This window comes from Calonectris borealis, chromosome 2 (assembly GCF_964195595.1).
Source record: "Calonectris borealis chromosome 2, bCalBor7.hap1.2, whole genome shotgun sequence".
Lineage (NCBI taxonomy): Eukaryota > Metazoa > Chordata > Aves > Procellariiformes > Procellariidae > Calonectris > Calonectris borealis.
Window position 1 is genome coordinate 1,855,902 of NC_134313.1, and position 19,720 is coordinate 1,875,621.

Consider the following 19,720-nt stretch of genomic DNA (forward strand, 5'->3'; position numbering starts at 1 on the left):
CCTGAAAGATGCTAAGGCAAGCGTGTTCACCCCCTGTGCGTTACGTGGGACCACGTAATGTCAGGGAGCTGCGTTGCAGGAGACCAATAGAAGAGCTAAAAATACCTCTGGGACCAGTGGCTGACAAAAGGCGTATATTTATTTTACGCATGTCATGGTTTTATTTCAGTTCTGGGTGTTGGAACGGTTCCTAATCACGAGCTGGGGAGGGGGAGCGCTAACGGGTTTCTCATCCTCTGCCCTTGCAGATGCCGGTGTGCTCCTACTTCTTGAAGGGGATCTGCAACAACAGCAACTGCCCGTACAGCCACGTCTACGTGTCCAGAAAAGCAGAAGTGTGCCAGGATTTCCTCAAAGGCTATTGCCCCATGGGAGAAAAGGTAAAGAGGGGACTGGCTCTCGGGGTCCCAGGACGGATGCGCCTTTGCCGAAGCTACAAGCTGTTTTTCGCGTGAGCTATGGCACCGAAGGGAGCCGTAGAGCTGGAAGCTGCTGAACACCTGGATGTGATGAACAGCAGTCCTGTGCCTTTCCAAAGGGTTATGGGCAAAGTGGCATCGTTTCCTTACAGGCAGGAAAAAAAAAGGAAACAAATTAAAGGCTGCAGCTCGCAAACGTTGTGCTGGTGTTTCCCCGGGAAGAGCCTCCCCGGGGTGTCCACGTTACCAGAGTCTGGTGCCCGAGCCCATAGCACCTGCCTGGAAAATTGCTCAGTTAAATAGATAAGAAGCGAAGGAAAAGGCTTACGAGTCCCTGTTTTACATAGAAAACCCACAGACATTAATGCTTATTTTGCACGCTGGCTCCGTGACGGGTTAAAACTTGAGCCTTAGATCTTGTGGCTCGGTCTTAGCAGCAAGACCTTCCTCACCTGGCCTGCAGCAACTGAGCCTCAAGCTGTGCCCAGATATGTACCTAGAGGCTTCATGGAGCCCACCTCCAGGTCCTGGTGGCCCTCTGGTTTAAATCAATGCAGTGAAGTCCTACATGGACTTTATGTGCACCCTGGGTAGACTTGCAACCTCGTCCGTGAGCTTATGGCACCCGACGTAACACGCAGAGCTCAAGAGAGAGCAGCTTTCCTGGAGCGGGGCCTGGAGCCAGCTGCCACTTGCAGGTTTCCAAAGGAATTTTAGGGCTGGTACATGCAAAAAAATGCAATTTTGATGTTTATCCAACATCTCGTGGCTCCCTGCTTCTTTGTAAGTGTCGGGAGAGGCGGGCAGCAGCAAGCTTGGTTCCTCAGTGGTGCAGAGCCACGCTGCAGGATCTCACCTTTCCTTGCTTTGTGGCTGAGGGAGAGGGTTGGCTGTGCTGGTGTTCCCCTGGGAATCAAAGCGACCGTCCTATCTGACTCCTCTTTGCTGTTTTCCATTAATTTAATAATATTTTTGCCTCTTAGTGTGAACCACTTTTTCGTTAGTAGAGCACGTGGTTTTCTTTTGGGTCCCGTAAACAAGATATGGGCCACCTTTGTTTGGTTTCTCCAGCTGCCATCTCAAACTCGTGAGAGCAGCGATGCTGTCACATCAGAGTCCCCAGGCAGTCGTACTTCAGAAGGGGCAGCCAGTCAATTTGCCACCAGGTTTGAATAAAGCAAGGATGGACTCTGAGATTTATGGAGATGATGCTTTTCTGCTGTAGTTGAGAGCTACCAGGCTTTTCTCTTCTGGGGCGCCTTATGCGGTGGGATTTCTACTCATCCTTTGAGCATGCTCATCTTTTGACCATTGTGGCCAGCAGGTCGAGGGAGGGGATGCTCCCCCTCTGCTCCGCTCTGGTGAGACCCCCCTGGAGCACTGCGTCCAGCTCTGGGGTCCCCAGCACCAGTCAGACATGGACCTGTTGGAGCAGGAGGGCCAGGAGATGATCAGAGGGCTGGAACAGCTCACCTATGAGGAAAGGCTGTGAGTTGAGGTTGTTCAGCCTGGAGAAGAGAAGGCTCTGGGGAGACCTTATTGCGGCCTTTCAGTACTTAAAGGGGGCTTGTAAGAAAGGTGGGGACAGACTTTTTAGCGGGGCCTGTTGCGACAGGACAAGGGGGAATGGTTTTCAACTAAAAGAGGGGAGATTCAGACTAGATCAAAGGAAGAAATGTTTTCCAGTGAGGGTGGTGAAACCCTGGCACAGGTTGCCCAGAGAGGCGGTAGATGCCCCATCCATGGAAACATTCAAGGTCAGGTTGGACGGGCTCTGAGCAACCTGATCTGGTTGAAGATGTCCCTGCCCATGGCAGGGGGCTTGGACTAGATGACCTTTAAAGATCCCTTCCAGCCCAAACCATTCTGTGATTCTATGATTTGCTGTGCAACGTTGGCCCATCTCTATGAACCCAACTGGAGGATGGGAGCCATCCTCTTCTCTCGGTCTGCTTCTCTCAGGAGAGTTTGCTAGTCGCTTCTAGGGCACGTTTGATATGGAAGAAAACATCACATCAGTGTCCTGGCTTGGTTCAGCCGCTTCCACGAGCCGACAGCAAGCAAACAGGAGGAGACAGTGGAAACCTCCTCGTTGAGCTGGAGACTCCAGGTACCATGCTGAAAACACGACAGGAACTTTGCAAGCACTGCTTTAAATCGGCTCTTCGGTTGAAAAAACGAACCGCTAATGAAACAATCATTTTGTTTGCCTCGAGTCTGCCAGATTGCAGGGCACCATCCCAAATATGCCCCAGCGGGTCTGTGGAACGATATTATTTTATTGCATTTAATAGATAATGCGTGAATAAGTGTCTGCCTAAGCACGGTTTTGCTTAGACTTGCTGCTCCTGGAGATTTCTAACTCCCTTGTGATTTTGGCTGCTTTTCACTGGGGAAGTTGCTGGGATGAGCAGCTTGGATCCATGTGCTGCTCTGGGCTGGAGCCCCAAAGGGCTCTTCTCCTCCTTTTCTCCATCCCTGTAGCTCTCATTGGCAGAGCTATGACCCAACAATTGAAGCCGTAGGTGCTCAGCGCCCATCACCGTGGCGTCGTCGTGCAAAGCCACCAGCCCGTTCCAGAACCCAAACACTGCATCTGCATGGCAAAGCCATCCTTTCCCAAGGAGAAATCGCTACGGAGCAAAAAACAGGCAAAAGGAAGGGGAAAAAAGCCAAAAGTGAGAGCTTTAAGGAAAACAGGACATCAGCAGGAGTGGAGGGAAACGCTAATAAATTAGTCTGTGCCTAATTACTTTTTGTGGCAGCGCGTGGAGGGGACTGCGTGCAGGATAAACATTTCCTCCGAAGGAAAACACAGGCATCCTGCCGCCTCCCTCCAGCATAGCGCTAGCCACGCAGGCAGGGTCCCTACAATTATTTTTAAAATATTCCAATTTAAATGAAAATATAAAAGAGATATTTAGAATATTTATTCTATTAGTAAAAGTGCTTACCGTGTCACTTTTAGAGTGTCAGAAAAGCATTCTCCTACAGATGATGGATAGCAGCCTGTAATTATATATGGGGAGAAATTGCTGAGCGGGCCATATTTAACTGGGGAGGAGAAATACCAGCTTGGGCCATTAAGGGTTAATTTTATTCTCTAAATAATATAAAAAGTGCTGAGTCCGTGCCTTTGCTCAAAGTAGAAAGTCCTCAAATGGACCCCGGAGAGTTTATAATATTCTACTGAATCAAGTGAAAATGTTAACCTTGCTTCATAAAACGATGGCTTGTTAAAGATGCGCAGTCCCTTTTCTTTTGAATAATTTAGGACGGGAGTAAATCTTCTCTCGTTCTGCCTTTCCCTGTCCGAGGAACGGTGAGAGCCATCTGCCTGCCGTCTGAACTGCAAAGGGCGTGGACGGCAAAGGTGTGCGACACCAGCGTGGCATCCTCAGAGGATAATCTCAAACGAGGATGGCTGGTAATTAGGAATTTAGGTTCTTTTGTGCTGGGGTTGGCACACTGGGCTCTTCTCCCAGTTGTGTTTTCCTCTCTGTGCTCCCCTGAAGAAGCACGATTTCTGATTTTTATCAGACCTTCATAAAAAATGTCCATTATTATCCATAATTTATGGCATGTCGTTGGCAGTGTTGCCTCTTAAGTACTTTCTAGAATGTGTTGCAGGATGCCCAGGCCAAGTTGATTGGCCTTTGACCGTCGTAACTCTGACTGCACAAGCTCTTCGTACAAACGATGCCGGGACTGGCCTGCTCTGGCTTCATCAGGAACTTAGAATAAGTGAGAAAGCTTTAATTTTGCATACCCAAGTCCCTCTATCAGGAACGTAGACTGTAAAGGTCCTTCCTCCCCTGGGGAGAGGGGACAGCTCCTCTACAAGAGCGTGACCACGTCCTTCGTTAAGGGAATGTTACCGCCAATATTAATTGTTTTCAGGAGGGAGCTGGTAGCAGAGCCAGAACCAGCATTCTCACCGGTTCCTCGGTCGTGGGTTGGGATTTTCTCCACCCTCACGCACTCACATGGACCTACAGCTTCCTAAAGGGAGTGGAGGAACCTGCAAGTTCAGCTTGGTGAAGCAGTCGGTGAAATATGGCTCCAAATACCTCTGCTGCCTGAATCATCTCTAAACACAACGTCATACGTGTCTTAGCTAAAGCCACAAAGTGATGCCCACCATGGAAATCTCCCTGCCACCTTGCCTGGAGCTCCCTGACCTTCTCCGGCACCATGAAATGGTCACGCTGGGTGAGGCTGGTCCCTCTGGGCTGGTCACCTGCACTGGAGGAAGCCTGAAGGGGGAAGTGGGAAGAGAGGGAGAAATGGGGCCTCTTGCAGGTGCTCCCCAGGGTTTTCCGAAGACGTTTTAATGAGCTGCTCTACGGTAAAAGCTTGTCTGTGGTTCCCCGTCCCTCCTCCCATACGGTTCCTCGTGCCTTATCTCGGCTTGGGGCATGGGTTCACTAGGTGAGGATGGGGTGAGGCTGGTGGATGCAAGGGATGAGGTAGCACCAGCGAGCGAAGCCGTGGTGGCATGTCCCCTGTGGCTAGAGAGAAGCAGAAGGAGATGTGGTCATGAGTGGGCTGCGTGGCCAGTGAGCCTGGGGGAGAGATGCTTGGCTTGTCCGAGAGGCGATTTCCCTGCCAAGCCGCTCTCCTTGTTGCGCCTATGCTTGACTCCTGAAATAATACCCAAATAATATGAAATAATATGAAACAATACGAAATAATACGAAATAATACTTGGCCCAAAGGAGCTCGTAGGTTGATAACGTGCCTTGCACGTCGAGCTGCTGTTGTAATATTTGATGGCTAACCGTGGGCTGAGATCTGCATGGTTGAGAGCTCGGACCTGGGAATTATGGAAAGCCCTTGCATTACATCCATTGATGACCCCAAAGAGCAGGTGCCTTGAGATTTGCTTTACGGGCACAAAACATGACTTATTGGGGAATAAACTGTATTAGTAAGAATCGTGGCTGGGGTAGGTTTTGGTGCTGGCGTCCTCCAGCCCTCGCAGCATGTCAAGAGCAAAGGCAAGCGAGTCAGCCTGGTCCCCTCTAACTGCTGCATCTGTAAAATTGTTTTGTATTAAATAAGCTTTTCCCCCACGGTGTACATTAGCGAGCGTGCTGCATTAAATACCTATCTTCATATCGTTTCCATCAGCTGCCTTGAAGCCTGTGGGTAAATTGTGCCCCCGTGGGAACTGTTAAGCAGGAAGACACAGTGAGATTAAACAACAAGGCTACCGTGAAAACGCACGGGGAGGTGTACTGGAATAAATCACGGGGAAGCCGGGGTTGTGTGCGCTGGTGTTTGCCGGCAACCCATCGTTCCCGACCGGCACGACCGGCCCCGTCCCTGCTGATGAAGCTTGATCAGGGGACCTGCCGTCGCAGTAGGGATCCTCCCAGTTGACCTGCGTTGAAACTGCCCGTCGGTCTCCTAAAATCCATCTTTTTGGTCCTACTGAGTTGCTCGGCCAACGGCCTTTCACCAGCGCTCTGATTTGCACCTTATCCACGTAAAATATCGGCAACGCTCATGCTAGCAGGGGTAGGTCTGGTTAGCACGCCCTGCCCGAGGAAGTGCCGCTTCCTTGGGAAAAATAATTTTCCTTCCTCGGGTGGAGTGCGGTGTTTTTCACAGTGGCAGCTGCTTGATTTTTCTGTAGAAAATTCAAATGCGGGGACTTTTTCTTAGCTGACGCCTTGTTCTCGTTTGCGTTTCTCTAGTCTGATGACGTGCTAGGTTGGTTATTTTCTCCTTTTCTGGTGGAAGTTTAACAGGTTCCCACCGTAAACGTATTTCATGTGTCTGATATATTAAATTTAACACATTTCTTTAGGAAAAGTCACATGAGCTGTGTTAGCAGCACCTAACAGTTAAATATGTTTGGGGTTTTCTCTTTACCCAGTGCTCGGTTCGCAATGGAGAGCGGCAGCCTGGGGTCCTTGTGCCCCTTAATCTGTTATCACAGAAAGGTGAAGGTCAACTCTGTTTGTATTGCATATTCTCAGCTGTTTTTTGTTGCCTGCTGGGTAAAACAGCATTTTTCTTTTCTCACAGCCAATGGCTATCCATGTTGGTCTTTCTGGGTCTTTCTTCCCCTTCTTTTGGTCCCAGGTTGTCTCCCAGCCAGCTTGCCTTTTCATTGAGCACATGCAGTCATCAAGGAACCCATGCACGTTCATCCAGGTAGTTGCTGGCTGATTCCCAGCGCTGTAATTACACTTCACCTCCATCTTTCATCGAATCACAGAATGGTTTGGGTTGGAAGGGACCTTAAAGATCATCTAGTCCAACCTCCCTGCCATGGACAAGGACATCTTTCACCAGATCAGGTTGCTCAAAGCCCTGTCCAACCTGACCTTGAACACTTCCAAGGATGGGGCATCCACAACTTCTCAGGGCAACCTGATCTAGTGTCTTACCACCCTCATCGTAAAACGTTTCTTCCTAAATGTCCAATCTAAACCTACCCTCTTTCAGTTTAAAACTGTTGCGCCTTGTCCTGTCGCTACAGGCCCTGGTAAAAAGTCTCTCTTCATCTTTCTTAGAAGCCCCCTTTCTATACTGAAAGGCCACAAGAAGGTCCTCCCAGAACCTCCTCTTCTTTAGGCTTCTCCAACCCCAGCTCTCTCAGCCTTTCTTCCTAGGAGAGGTGTTCCAGCCTGCTGATCATCCTGGACTTCTGTCCCAGGCGGTCATGGTGGCCACCACAGCACGTCACATATGGTGTGGAGGTAAAGGATGCTGGTTCTCCTCTTCCCACAGCATCGAGAGGGTTTGTGACAGCAAAAAGCTTGGAGGTGCTTAATGGCAGAAGCTTCTTGGGTCGAGCAAGTGTAAGAATCATAGTGAATTACTAAGCTGTGTATAAATTAAAAATGATTTATTGCTTCTCCATCCTGCTGTTGTGGTCAGTTGTGCTCCATCTTCCCGAGGTCCCCGCTGCTGTGGTTGGGCTAGTGGTGGGACAGGATCTGCTCTATGCTCTCTGCTGCCATTTCAGAGCTCCAGCTTCTCCCTTAGAGGAGAAGCACATGGACAAATGTCTGGATGAAAAGTCCATTGAGGGTTGTTAAACGTCTTCTGGCTGTGAAAATCTTGAAGGCCCAGGCTGCTCCTTGATCTCGTCCCTCCAAAACTGGTACTCACCATGGCCACAGAGGGTCTGGGAGGGCTTTTGGATGTGTTGGGCGTTGTGAAGGGAAGCACCCCAACTTTGCCAACAGCTTTCCCTTTTCCCTCCAAGTGTGCTAGCATCAAGAGAGGCCGTGTTTTGGTGCTGAGTTTCTTCCAGATCAGTTCTCTGGATGGCAGCCTCGTACCTGTGGGTCTTCAGCATCGCATCAGTGGGTCAGTGAAGGTTTGCTCCTCTCCTGGAGGCCCTTCAGATACTATGTGAGACTTTAAGCAGCTCCTTCACGTGCAGATCGTTTGGCCCACGCTTTTAGTTTGGGACTAAGAGGTTTCAAATGCAGATGATTTTTCTTTCAAATTGCCCCAGGGCTGATGCCTGGAGACAACCAGCTGCGGCAGGAGCAGATTTCCTGGCTCAAAGCGCTCATCTCCAAAGTCCGTGACGTTGTTATGCTGAATTAGACCCAATCAAGCTGAGAAGCTCCTCCATGCCCAGCTATCGGGAGGCTGAAGTGCAAGAAGTCTTAATATAAAACCTCTCCTCTTGGTATTAGCATGGGGAGGGATACAGAAGAGGCTTTGAGCCATCCCAAATTTTCTCTATCTTGACTGTACCTCCATCTTATTCCTTTTATGATCCTATCACAACTGCTTCCAATTTCTTCTCCCCTTTGATTCAGAGAGAGTTGGTGGCAGCGGGACATGCTCGCAGTGTTGGATAGGGAAGGACGGGGTCTTGTAGGTGTGCAGGATCTGGCCGGACTTGAGCAGAGGGGCCATGGGGAAATGGTGATGGACCTCTCAACACGATGAAGGGCTGCCCAGGAGGCAACTGAGGGGGATGTTCATTAAAGTTGTAAATCGGTGAAATGAGTGAGCTGGTCAAAGGATGGAGAAGAGGAAGAGGAGGAAGACTTGCAGGATATTGCTGCTTAGAGACATATCCCTTTTCTCTTCCATCTCGGTGAAATCTTTAAAGATGACCCACATGGAGATGGGCTTGTTGAGCCCTGACGTCCTGTTCCGTAACTTCTTGTCATCAAACACATCCTGCACCAGGGATAAAACTCACTCCAGCTCTTATTAGAAGAATCAAACCTCAAACAGATTTAACCACCGGCGTTCATGAAGATTGGGCATTAGGGTCTGGACATCAGCAAATTGCTTCTTCTGCAGAGATGATCCATTTTATACACTTCCAGTGGGAGAGCACGATGAGGAGGTGTCGCGTTAAAGCATCTCGGCAGCTTCTCCTCCCCCTTCTCGCTCATGCAAGGGAAATAGCCGCTTAAGATTTAAATTTATCTCCATCTCGCACGCAGCTGTTTTGGGCTCAGATGAAGGACAGGTGGTAGAAATGCCCGGTCTTAGCTATGGAAACGCTGGTTGCCTGCATGAAGCTTTGTGTGGGGCTGGTTTTAGAGGTTACGAGCCCTCTCTGGGCTTTCTCAGGTAGGATGTCAACATGCGTGCGGGGGGAAAGAGGAGAGGAGTTTGCCAGGTGGATGCATCAGCATCCTTTTTCTCTAGGGCTGGAGCAGGCACAGCATGGAGACCTACCTGGGCATGGCTCCCTCACCTTCGTTTTGACCCAAATTGTGTTGGATCTCTTTGCCAGGAGTTTTCAGTGATATTTTAGGCGTATCTGCAGACAGTAGCCATGTATCCATCTGTTACAGCTGCGGGTTCATGGTCTGCTGAGTGGACCTCAAGTTCCCTGCTGGTTTTCGGTGCTTGTAGGCATGTCTGGGTGGCACTGGGGATAACTCCTGGGCAGTGGGGCAGCCCCTTCTCTGGGATAGGGGATTTGTGGCTTACCTTCTCCCATCGTTCAGAAATAGCTGATGGAGAGCACTGCCTTTGATAGCTCTTTTATAGTCCACTGCAGCTGTATGAAAATCAGCTACAAAAGCAACTTCATTTCATTTATCTTTAATTTTGGCTCTGGTTGACAGATGTTTTCTGGGTGCTAGAGTTGCCTGCTTGATTTGTTTTTTTCCCTGTAATGTGTAACAGAAATCTTCAGTCAGCAAACTGATTAGTAAGTAAAATCTTTATTTAAAAAAAAATAATGGATAGGCTTGGTAATGAGTCTGCTCGTAGGATCACGAATGGTGGCCAGGCTGGATTTGAGGAGGCTGAGATCTGTCTGGGTGCATCTCGTTGGCTCACTGGGGACGTTGAGTCCCTGTGCATCTCCTCTGGGTGACGATGGCTGTGCTGCTGATAATAAGTGATAAATTTTGGTACTGGCAATGGGGGCTTTCTGTTGAAAACGCTTCGTAGCCTGCAGAGGAGGTTTAAAACTAATCGCGTTTCTTCCATGCCCAATCCTACCCGTGTATCGCTGTGGAAATCTTTGTGGTTTCCAGTTGCATCTTATTTACCGTACTCTGTAATAGCATAATGAGGGTTCTTATTGCTACTTTAATTTAACTGTAGTATCTTCAACAGCATTCAGATGCTTACATTAAAGATGTTGCTTATCAGGGCAAACTTGAACTGCTTAATAGCCTGGGCTAGTTGATAATAGTGCCTAGATAAATACCGGTCTGTGATTTTCTCTCTTGTGCTTTAATATCTTTGTAGAAGAAGGTGCATCGCAAAACATGAAAATTAGGAAGTTCAGGGGAAAAGCGGTCGCTGAATCACGGCTGTAAAGTGGGAATATACTGGTGAGGCAGAGAGTTCTTGATTTCAACTTGAACTTCTGTACAGATGAACACAAAGAAGAGCAGATTTCATCTTTGCTTCCCGTGCTGGAATCTCCCTTCGTTCCCATCTGTTCTCTGTTGTCGGATGATCTCTGCATCCCGTGAGCCACCTGGAGACATGCACGTGGTGGAGCCCCTCTCATCCCTGATGCAGATGACACTTTAGGGGGATGTTCAGTGGGTGTCTGGCTTGCTCCATCCCTGACGGTGATGATTTGGGGTTGGTAATTACCGTTGATGGGTTCCCCACATGAAACTGGCTCCATCGCGGCTTTGGGGCGTGATGGATGAGATTGTCAGGGGCTCTGGTGGAAATGGAGTTCCTCAAGAAAACAGCACAGGGAATGACTGAATACCGTAGACGTTGCCACGCAGCGGTGAATGCCAAGTTGGAGATTCACCTTCTGGATGGCCGTGTCCAAAGAGTTATAGTCAATGGCTCAATGTCCAGGTGGAAACCAGTAACAAGTGGTGTCTCTCAAGGGCCTGTACTGGGACCAATACTATTCAATATCTTCATTAACAACATAGTGGGATTGAACGCACCCTCAGCAAGTTTGCAGATGACACCAAGCTGAGTGGTGCCATTGATTCCCTTGAGGGAGGGGATGCCATCCAGAGGGATCTTCACAGGCTTGAGGACCTTGAGCCCATGTGAACTCCATGAAGCTCAACCAGGCCAAGTGCAAGGTCCTGCACCTGGGTCGGGGCAACCCCCAGTCTCAATAGAGGCTGGAGGATGAAGGGATTGAGAGCAGCCCTGCTGCTCAAGGCCGTGGGGGTACTGGTGGATGAAAAGCTGGACATGAGCCAGCAATGTGTGCTCGCAGCCCAGAAGGCCAACCGTATCTTGGGCAGCATGGGCGGCAGGTCGAGGGAGGTGATTCTGCCCCTCTGCTCTGCTCTGGTGAGACCCCCTGGAGCACTGCGTCCAGCTCTGGGATTCCCAGCACAAGACAGACATGGACCCGTTGGAGCAGGTCCAGAGGAGGCCACGGAAATGGTCTGATGGCTGGAACACCTCTGCTATGAGGTTGGGGTTGTTCAACGTGGGGAGACCTTCTTGCGGCCTTTCAATATTTAAAGGGGGCTTATAAGAAAGACGGAGAGAGACTTAGTACCAGAAGAAGGGGCAATGGTTTTAAACTGAAAGAGGGTAGGTTTAGATCGGACATTAAGGAAGAAACTTTTATGATGAGGGTGATGAGACACTGGCACAGGTTGCCCAGAGAAGTTGTGGATGCTCTATCCCTGGAAGTGTTCAAGGTCATGTTAGACGGGGCTTTGAGCAACATGATCTGGTGAAAGATGTCCCCCCACGGCAGGGGGTTTGGACTAGATGATCTTTGAAGGTCCCTCCCAACCCAAACCATTCTATGCTTCGATGTTTCCTCCTTATGTCTGTGGCTTTGCCTTCATGGTGGCTCAACTGGTCCTGGATGCTTGGGGGTTGGAGTAAGGCTGAGTTGCTCAGTATCGCTGGCTGGTCTTTCTCCATCCTCTTGGCTTGCCTTGTTTCTTTTATTTATATTTTGGCTTACACTGTCTGCAAGCGTTGTCAGAGCTGTGCAGCTCTCCTCCAGGCTGATTCAGGTTACGGACAGAAACCAAGCCTGGAAAATCCAACCTCTGGCCGCTGCGACTCCAAGCAAAGCTCTCGCCCATCTGCAGGGAGCTGGGGGCGAGGAGCGAGACCAGGCAGGATGCAATTCCCAAATGAGACAGTACATTTAAAAAAAAAAAAAAAAATTCATTGGAAATGCTCAGTTATGGTACTTCTGCTCCTGCTCGGAGCTGAAACTTGGAGGTGTCTCGTGCATGCGTGCTGGGGAGGTGCAGTGCTCCTTGGCATCGTTTTGCTACATGGGAAATTCCAATTACAGAGGAGTAACACCCTCAAACCAAGGAGCAGCAAGATGAGAGGAAACAGTCGACGGCGATTTAGAGGAAGCTCTGAGGTGGTGGAGAAGGGGTGCGAAGGAGATCTCTATCCCTTAGGTCATTTGTTATTTGGGCTGGACCATGCCTGGGGAATGGATGCTGCATGGACAAGGCTTTTTCTTACCCCCTTCAATCCCTCCCAGCTATTTTGCTGCCTCTTAAATATGATGTTCCCGGTGATTTTAGAAACGCCATCCCTTTCTTGCTCCGGCTCTGGAGGTATTTTTGCTCAAATGCTGTTTTATTGCCTGCATATACCAAGGGAGAGGCTTCACGGCTTTGCGGTAGATCCTAGAGAGCATTTGGTAGATCCCAAATCCTAGCGAGCATTTGGAGAAGGCCATCAGAAGCCATCGCTTCCGTGCAGGCATTTTGCTAGGGCACCAAGCTCTGTTTTGGGGGCAGAAACCCGTTTTGGAGCAAATTCCTGAGGATAATTGTGTTGGCTAAATTTCTCCATCATTATTCCACAGCCTGGATGATGTTCGGATGTATCGCCCTCCAGGTTTTAACGATAGGGAGCTGGAATTTTTTTTTAAGGCTGCTTCCATCTGCACCCAATTATAAAAAAGCCATCAAAAAAGCGCTATTTACTGGCTGTCAGTTCAGAGCGGCATCAGAAAACAGCTCCGCCACCTCCAGCGATAGCTTCCCAACAGTCACTTAGTGCTGAGACGTGGTGGGTAAGAGGGACATTAAAACAGCCTGACATCAATCCAGCCGGTTAATCCTGCCGCTCGGCGATGGGGCTACCTGTAATAGCTTCGGCGAAGCTGCATGGATGTGCAGAGGGCTTTAAAAAATAGAAAGCACTTGAGTTGAGGCACTTGGATTTTGGGGATTAACTCGTGCTTTTAATGCTCCTCTTCCCCAGAAGGTCTGCTTGGTGCTTTTATCGCTGCAGTGCTCCAGGTTTCTAGGCAGGAGCTGGAGTCTTGTTTCCATCACGGTGGACGGAGAGATGGACGTGGGTCCAAGGAGATGAGAAGATGATCCAGCACTTTGCCATCTCTTGTCCATCTGCTGGTCCCTTGTCACCTGCTGTCCCCCAGCGCTGGGAGAGGAGGGATCGAGCAGGAGGTGAGAGAAGCCTGGAGATACTTGAGAAGTTCAACCTGGGCAAACTGCTAGTGGAGCGGAGCCGGGAATGCCGGGCTGGATGGGACTTCTCATCCCCACCCGGTAAGGTCAGTGGGCGGTTGTTGATCGGCCCAGTAACCCAGCTTCGCCTTCCTCCCGCCCTCCGCTGCCTCCTGCCAAGCTTGTTCATGGAAAATGTTAATTAACGTCATTCTCAAGGCTGAGCCGGGACCTTGCACCAGTTGCTGCCTCCTTCTTTGCCAGGTCCGTGCTAAAGAAGGCTGCGCCCTGCAAACCCCCTCGTCCCCGTCCCGCTCCCCGTGCGCGTCGGGGTCCGTTGGGCCATTTAAGGCTTTGTGGGTCGTTAGCGGCACCTTGAATTTCACCCAAGAGCTGCCCGGCAGCCAGGGAGGAGTCCCAGCCGTGGGGGCTGCCAGCCGGGCACCGTCCCAGCGCCGGGCACTGCTGCCGGTCTCCTCTGGGCAGGCTGCGGGGGGGAAGCCCGGAGCGGGGAGACCGGGATGGGGACAACATCAGCGGGATGATGGCATCCTCATCAGCACCCGATGTAGCCGGTGGGGGCGGGGGGTTCTCCCCAGGGCTTTTTAGGGGTGCTGCGGGTTTTCCGTTGTCTCTGTTGGAAGGGACCAGAGGCTTTTTTCTCTTTTTATGGTCCAACCTGTGGGCTGGCAGGGATCCCATGGGGGTATAATTAGCCACCCCCGACAGGTGGAAGGGATCAGATGGCCCCCAGCGCGAAGTCGTGCCCGCCACCCCGCAGCCCAGCTCGGCTTCACCCCGGCTGACACGCGGCGAGCAGCAAACCGCCTTGCAGCGACCCAGCCCCAGCATGTTTGCTCTGGCATGCAGGGCAAGAGCAGAAGAGCTGCCGTAAATAAACAGAAGGGGCTTTTCCAGCCACCGATCCCAACCTCACCATCCCAGCCCTGAAACCGCGGTGACGGACGGGGCGTTACGGAAGAAGGGCTGAGCTGCTGGGAGCAGCGTGTAAAAGCCATTAGAAACTTGAGCCGAGGACACGGCCCTGGGATTAGTCGCACACGGTTTGTTTTCTTTATTAAGTATCTTTTTGCTGTGGAGCCAATAAATGTGGTCTGGTACAATGATTGGCTCAGAGGTCTGTGCCGGGGACGTGGCGCATCCCGTTCCCGGCACCCAGCCGGGACTGTGTCACTGTTCCCCAGGAGGGATTTGTAACTGGTCCCTTGGGTGCTGCGTTTCTTGGCTTTTTCCCAAAATAGCATCGTTCCCCAGCATCGCCGCTGGCTGCGAGGGTGATGCATCCATGCAGCTTTTTGAGGCCAGGGCTCTTTTTTCCTGCTCTTCCCCTTCCCAAGTCCATTTTGTGCTGGGAACCACTATACAGAAACAGATCTCACATCCTTGGGCAGAGGCTCTGAAAAGCTGCCACCCTGCCGATAATTAGCAGTAATTGACTTCATAATTAATAGGAGGTGTGCAGGGTGTCACCGTCATCACGTGGATGGAGATCTGGAGGTGGTGGTGGACCAGAAGCCTTCCAGCGTGCAGTAGATCTGATGTACCATCAGGCCAACTTGCCGTCGCGTGAGATAGGTGCCGTTGAACTAGAGCTGGCCCCAGCTATAAGGACGATACGGGAATTATTTCATGTCGATGCCAATCAGAAAAGTGATCGCACAGCTTGAGAGTCCATCCCTCCCTGTTTCGCTACCTGATACAGCATGAAACATGAAATCCTGAGGTTCTGCTCTTGCTTTCCTTGAGATCCACTTGTCCCGGCAAAGTGGGCTCAACAGCTCTGCCCATCCCTTGCTGCCGGAGCCGTGTAATTTCTGGGCAGGCATCATCATCCATTGCTGCCCATCCAAATAAAGAATGGCTTTGGGCAAAACCTGTGGAGAAAAGAGGAATGAGAAGATAAACCATAGGGGTTTGCACGTCTTGTCCATGTAGATGATCTCAGCTGGCCCCATGCTGACTTGGCTTTCAGCCTTCCCAGTTCTCCATCGCCCAGCAGCCCCCGCGTTCATCCCAGCCTTCAATCTCTAACGGGCCGTGCCTTTATTTTTCCTCTCCCCTGATTTTGTTTCACTTATTTTTAAAGCAATTCTCAGGTTGAGGGATTTGCTTTTCTACTCGCTAATATTTTGGGAAAAATTACTGCTCTTGAAAGCTATCCTGTTGCTCCTTTTCCAAGCATTTATTCTTGGTCCAGACTGAATCCTGTCTGCAGGTGAAGGTGTCCAGACCAGCACAAGTTGGAAAAAAAGTAGGGAAAAAGTGAAAGCTGTTCTCCCAAAACTTTGCTTGATTCAACCATGTGTTTTCTAGGTGGTTTGCAAGAGAACGACTGCTTAAACAGAGCTTTGTACGCCAGAGGAGATGCTTTTCCCGTACTTGTATGGCATACCCAAAATAAGCATCAACGTTACCACCAGGTTGGGACCGGCAGGAGCCGTCCTTGCCTGCACGGCTGGGATGCTCTGGTCTCTAGTGATGCTTTCCCAGTGCTGGTCCACGGGTGGAAGAGAGCAAACCGCATCCTGGGCTGCATCCAGAGCAGCGTAGCCAGCAGGTTGAGGGAGGGGATGCTCCCCCTCTGCTCCGCTCTGGTGAGACCCCCCTGGAGCACTGCGTCCAGCTCTGGGGTCCCCAGCACCACACAGACATGGACCTGTTGGAGCGGGTCCAGAGGAGGCCACAGAAATGGTCTGAAGGCTGGAGCACCTCTGCTATGAGGAAAGGCTGAGAGAGTTGGGGTTGTTCAGCCTGGAGAAGAGAAGACTTCGGGGAGACCTTATTGCGGCCTTTCAGTACTTAAAGGGGGCTTCTAAGAAAGGTGGGGACAAACTTTTTAGCAGGGCCTGTTGCGACAGGACAAGGGGGAATGGTTTTAAACTGAAAGAGGGGAGATTTAGATTGGACGTAAGGAAGAAATGTTTTCTGATGAGGGTGGTGAGACATTGGAAGAGGTTGCCCAGAGGAGTTGTGGATGCCCCATCCCTGGAAGTGTTCAAGGTCAGGTTGGACGGGGCTTTGAGCAACCTGATGCAGTAAAAGATGTCCTTGCCCATGGCAGGGGAGTTGGACTAGATGATCTTGAAAGGTCGCTTCCAACCCAAACCATTCTGTGAGTCTATCATTCTCTGAAACTTAGGATTTTGGAGTAACGGCAGAGCCTGGGCGCTGTTTAAAGATGACTCTACTTCCAGTTTGCCCATTGGCTTGTAGACTTACTTGCCATTGAAGCTCCTTCAAATAGAGGGGGAAAGTTATAGGAATTGGTTTTTTTAATGAATTTTCAGAGGAAAAGCGGTGCTGTCGCTGCACCGTCCCCCCCATCGAGCCAATGTCTGTGTGTCCATCTGGATCCCCAGCCCTCCTGCTGCTCAACGCCATCCCCAAGCTCCAGCAGACGAGCTCCTTGCTCCGCTGCCGACTTCAGCGATCGGCCCCGGGCAGCAGAGCTGCCGAATCCTTCTGCCCTTTCGAGGAGAGAGCTCTCACAGCTCAGCGGGGCTTCCGCTTCATCCCAAAGGTCAGCGTGGGGAGCTGCTCCCATGCCCCCAAACTCAAGTTACATTAAAAGGGCAGGAGCTCACCTACATCCTGCATTGTCGGGAAGGTGCATTTTTATAAATGGGCGAGAGTGATCACGCTGAAACCCTCACTGTGTTTCTCTTCCCATGGATTTATCCCGTTTTCCCCCAAACGTGTGCAAATTTTGAGCATTTGTGCTACCCTGTAGCAAGGAGGTTTGCAACGTGGGTGTCTGAGTGTGGAAGGACCCACGTGGGGAAAAAGCGGGCTGCATCTTTGCTCATGGAGAAGGTGAAGAGCGGAATGGATCTTGGTGTTGTGAACCCTTCGTTGCGCCGTGTGTGTTGGGTTGTGTCTTGCCATGGGTGTCGTGGTGTGGTGCCTGCGAGAGCCAAGGTGGGCTCGTTGGGTGGGGTGGGAGGGAGCATCCTGGGTGGGAGTGGGTCCCTCCCAGGGCATCGTGGGACCAAGCAGGGCTCCAGGGCCTGCTCCCACCCTGCATCCCTTGGGATACACTGGGACGAGCTCTCTGGATCGCTGGGTGTTGCTGTCACGGTGTTGGGAACAGTTGGAGATTAGGGAGAGGCTGTTCTTTCTCCCTCCCCCCCGGCCAATGTTCCCAACCACCCAGATATAAATCACACCTGAAGGCATCTCCTCTGCCCTGCCTGCATCTCTTCCTGCCTTTCCCACTGCCAAAAAGTGCCATTTCCCAGCAGAAAGCCTTGTCCACGGGAAGCTGTGGAGCACCGCCGACGTCCCTCTCCCACCAGCACAGCTGGTGGCTGCGGGGCTGGCTGGGAGCCACCGAAATGCCGGGCTGGGAGCGCAGAAGCACTTCTAGGGGTGAACATCTTGATGCCGTTGTTTTGCCAGTGCCGTGCCGTGGCCATGCTAAGTCTCCCCGGACAGGAGAGCATCGGCCAAGCTCTTTCCCAAGCCCCAAGCAGAGCTGGTTGAGCTCCACCCCTGGGCCACCTTTGTCAGGAGGGTGGTCCAGGCAGCGATCCCAAAATAAGTCCTAAAAGGAACATACTTTGTTGCTGCTCTTCCCTGCCTCTGCCCAAGTCCCAAGCATGTCTGGGACAAGAAAACCCTGTGTCCTCTCCGAAATCAGCTTCTCCAGCCCAGTTAACCTCTTTGGGACCTCCCAGCATCACCACCTTGGGGGTAGATCATTGCTATTAAGACTTCAGTAGTTTGGGTACGTAAAATCAGGCACTTGGAAAGCTGTGGGTGAGTGTGTAGTGTTTCCTAGAGGAGAGTATTATTTTTAATAGTATTTTGGCATGGAATAGTATTTTGATACGGAGAAGGAAGCACCAACACATCCTTCTTTTCCTTCAGCAAGGTCTTGGTGCCACCTGAAGGAGCCCAGCTCTGGGAACCTGTGCTCCCCGCGAGGTTTTCTCTGCCTTTCCCAACGTTGCTCTCTTTTTCCCTCGCAGTGCAAGAAGAAGCACACCCTGGTTTGCCCTGACTTTGCCAAGAAAGGCGTCTGCCCCAGGGGTGCCCGGTGCAAGCTGCTGCACCCCCAGAAGAAGCGCCACGCCAGAGAGGCTGAAGTTGGGGACCGCAGCGACCCCCCCTCCAAGTGGAGACGGGTCTGGGAGGAGACGGGCAGGTAGGAAAGAGCAGAAGAAATTCGCTTTGCTGCTCTTAAACAGTTTTCTTCCCAACTTGCTGTGGATGTTTCCTCTTCCACACGTGTATCCATCTGTGTGCTGGTTTATTTTAAGATGTTGCTGATGTGGGTCACTGTGGTGCCTTCTTGATAGAGCCACCACGGGCAATAGGGTTGGGCAGGGTCCGTGCTCGAGGAAGAGGTCTCCAGGCAGAGCTATGGAGAGGAAGGAGAGGATAGCTCGCATCTTGCTACCCGATGCGTGCCGTTGCAGTGTGGGTATCTTCACCCTTAGATGAAGGGCTTCGCCACCTCCAGGTGTCTCCGAGGCTTTTGTAAACCTTCCTCCTGGGAGATGGAGGAGCCCTGATGGAGAGTCCACCACCAAAAGTGTATACAGCATATCCATAGCTCTGTTGGAAACTGGAAGCCATCGTCCCTCTTCTTCTCTCTTCCTCACCTCCGCGGCGGAGAGCAGAGCTGAGCCCTTGGCATGGCATGAAGGGGCTCGCCGTTGGGGCTGGACTCACTGCCTGAAGAAGGAGAGATGGAGATGGACGTGGAGATACAAAAGGCTTTGTGAAACCTTTTGACGCTGGGCTGGTTTCTTGGTTAATCTTTGGAAGCTTTGTTAGCTCTATCTGATCCTTTGGGTGCTGGGACGGAGCCCGCAGGCTCGGTCCTCGTCTCCGCAGGGAGACAGATTTTCTTGAGCTTGGCACATCCTTGCCTTCCTCTGCCCTTATCCCCGAGCCCTGCCTGCAAAACGACTACATCCCAACGTCATTAAAATTAAAGCCAAATGGAAATTTGGCTTTAAAAGCCAAAAATCTAAAAATCCTGGTTAGCGGGGAGGAGAAAATACCAGCTCGGATGCTCGGCTCCTCCGCGGCTCCTTGCAGCGGGACGTGGGGGTGAAGATGGGATGGAAACGGGGGGACCTGGGCGCTGTGCTGGTCTGTTCCATGCTCTTGCCCGGTCCTGGGCCTCATCCTGGCCCTGCCTTGTAAGGTAGCAGAGGGGGACGAGCACTCAGCGGGCTCTCCGAACTTATCCCGGGTGACAGAAGAGCCTTGGAATGACACCCAGCTCACATCCCTGGTGTGAACGAGATGTAAAATAGCTCCTTGCTCTTATTAGGTAAGGAGACATGAGCGCAGGGCTGGGCAGCGGCAGGCACCCCCCTCCCGTCCCGGGGCCGGCTCCTGGTATCCTCCGCGGGGAAGGGAGCATGCCCGAGCTTGGAAGCTGCTCGGGAGGTTTATCGGCACCGTCATCGGAGATGT

The 19,720-nt window shown here is 51.4% G+C and overlaps 1 protein-coding gene across 5 annotated transcripts in view; it reads left to right on the forward strand.

The window, feature by feature from the left end:
• The window catches only part of ZC3H3 (zinc finger CCCH-type containing 3), a 184,297-nt gene that overhangs the window by 148,580 nt on the left and 15,997 nt on the right, over positions 1–19,720 (forward strand). For 3 of the 5 annotated variants that reach the window (XM_075141051.1, XM_075141050.1, XM_075141052.1), the window contains exons 9-10: positions 249–380; positions 18,259–18,434. In XM_075141051.1, the coding sequence (XP_074997152.1) occupies positions 249–380; positions 18,259–18,434 (308 nt within the window). Of the gene's footprint in view, positions 1–248; positions 381–2,404; positions 6,070–13,061; positions 13,301–18,258; positions 18,435–19,720 lie in introns of those variants that run through there. The other 2 variants (XM_075141053.1, XM_075141054.1) reach the window with 2 other exon arrangements.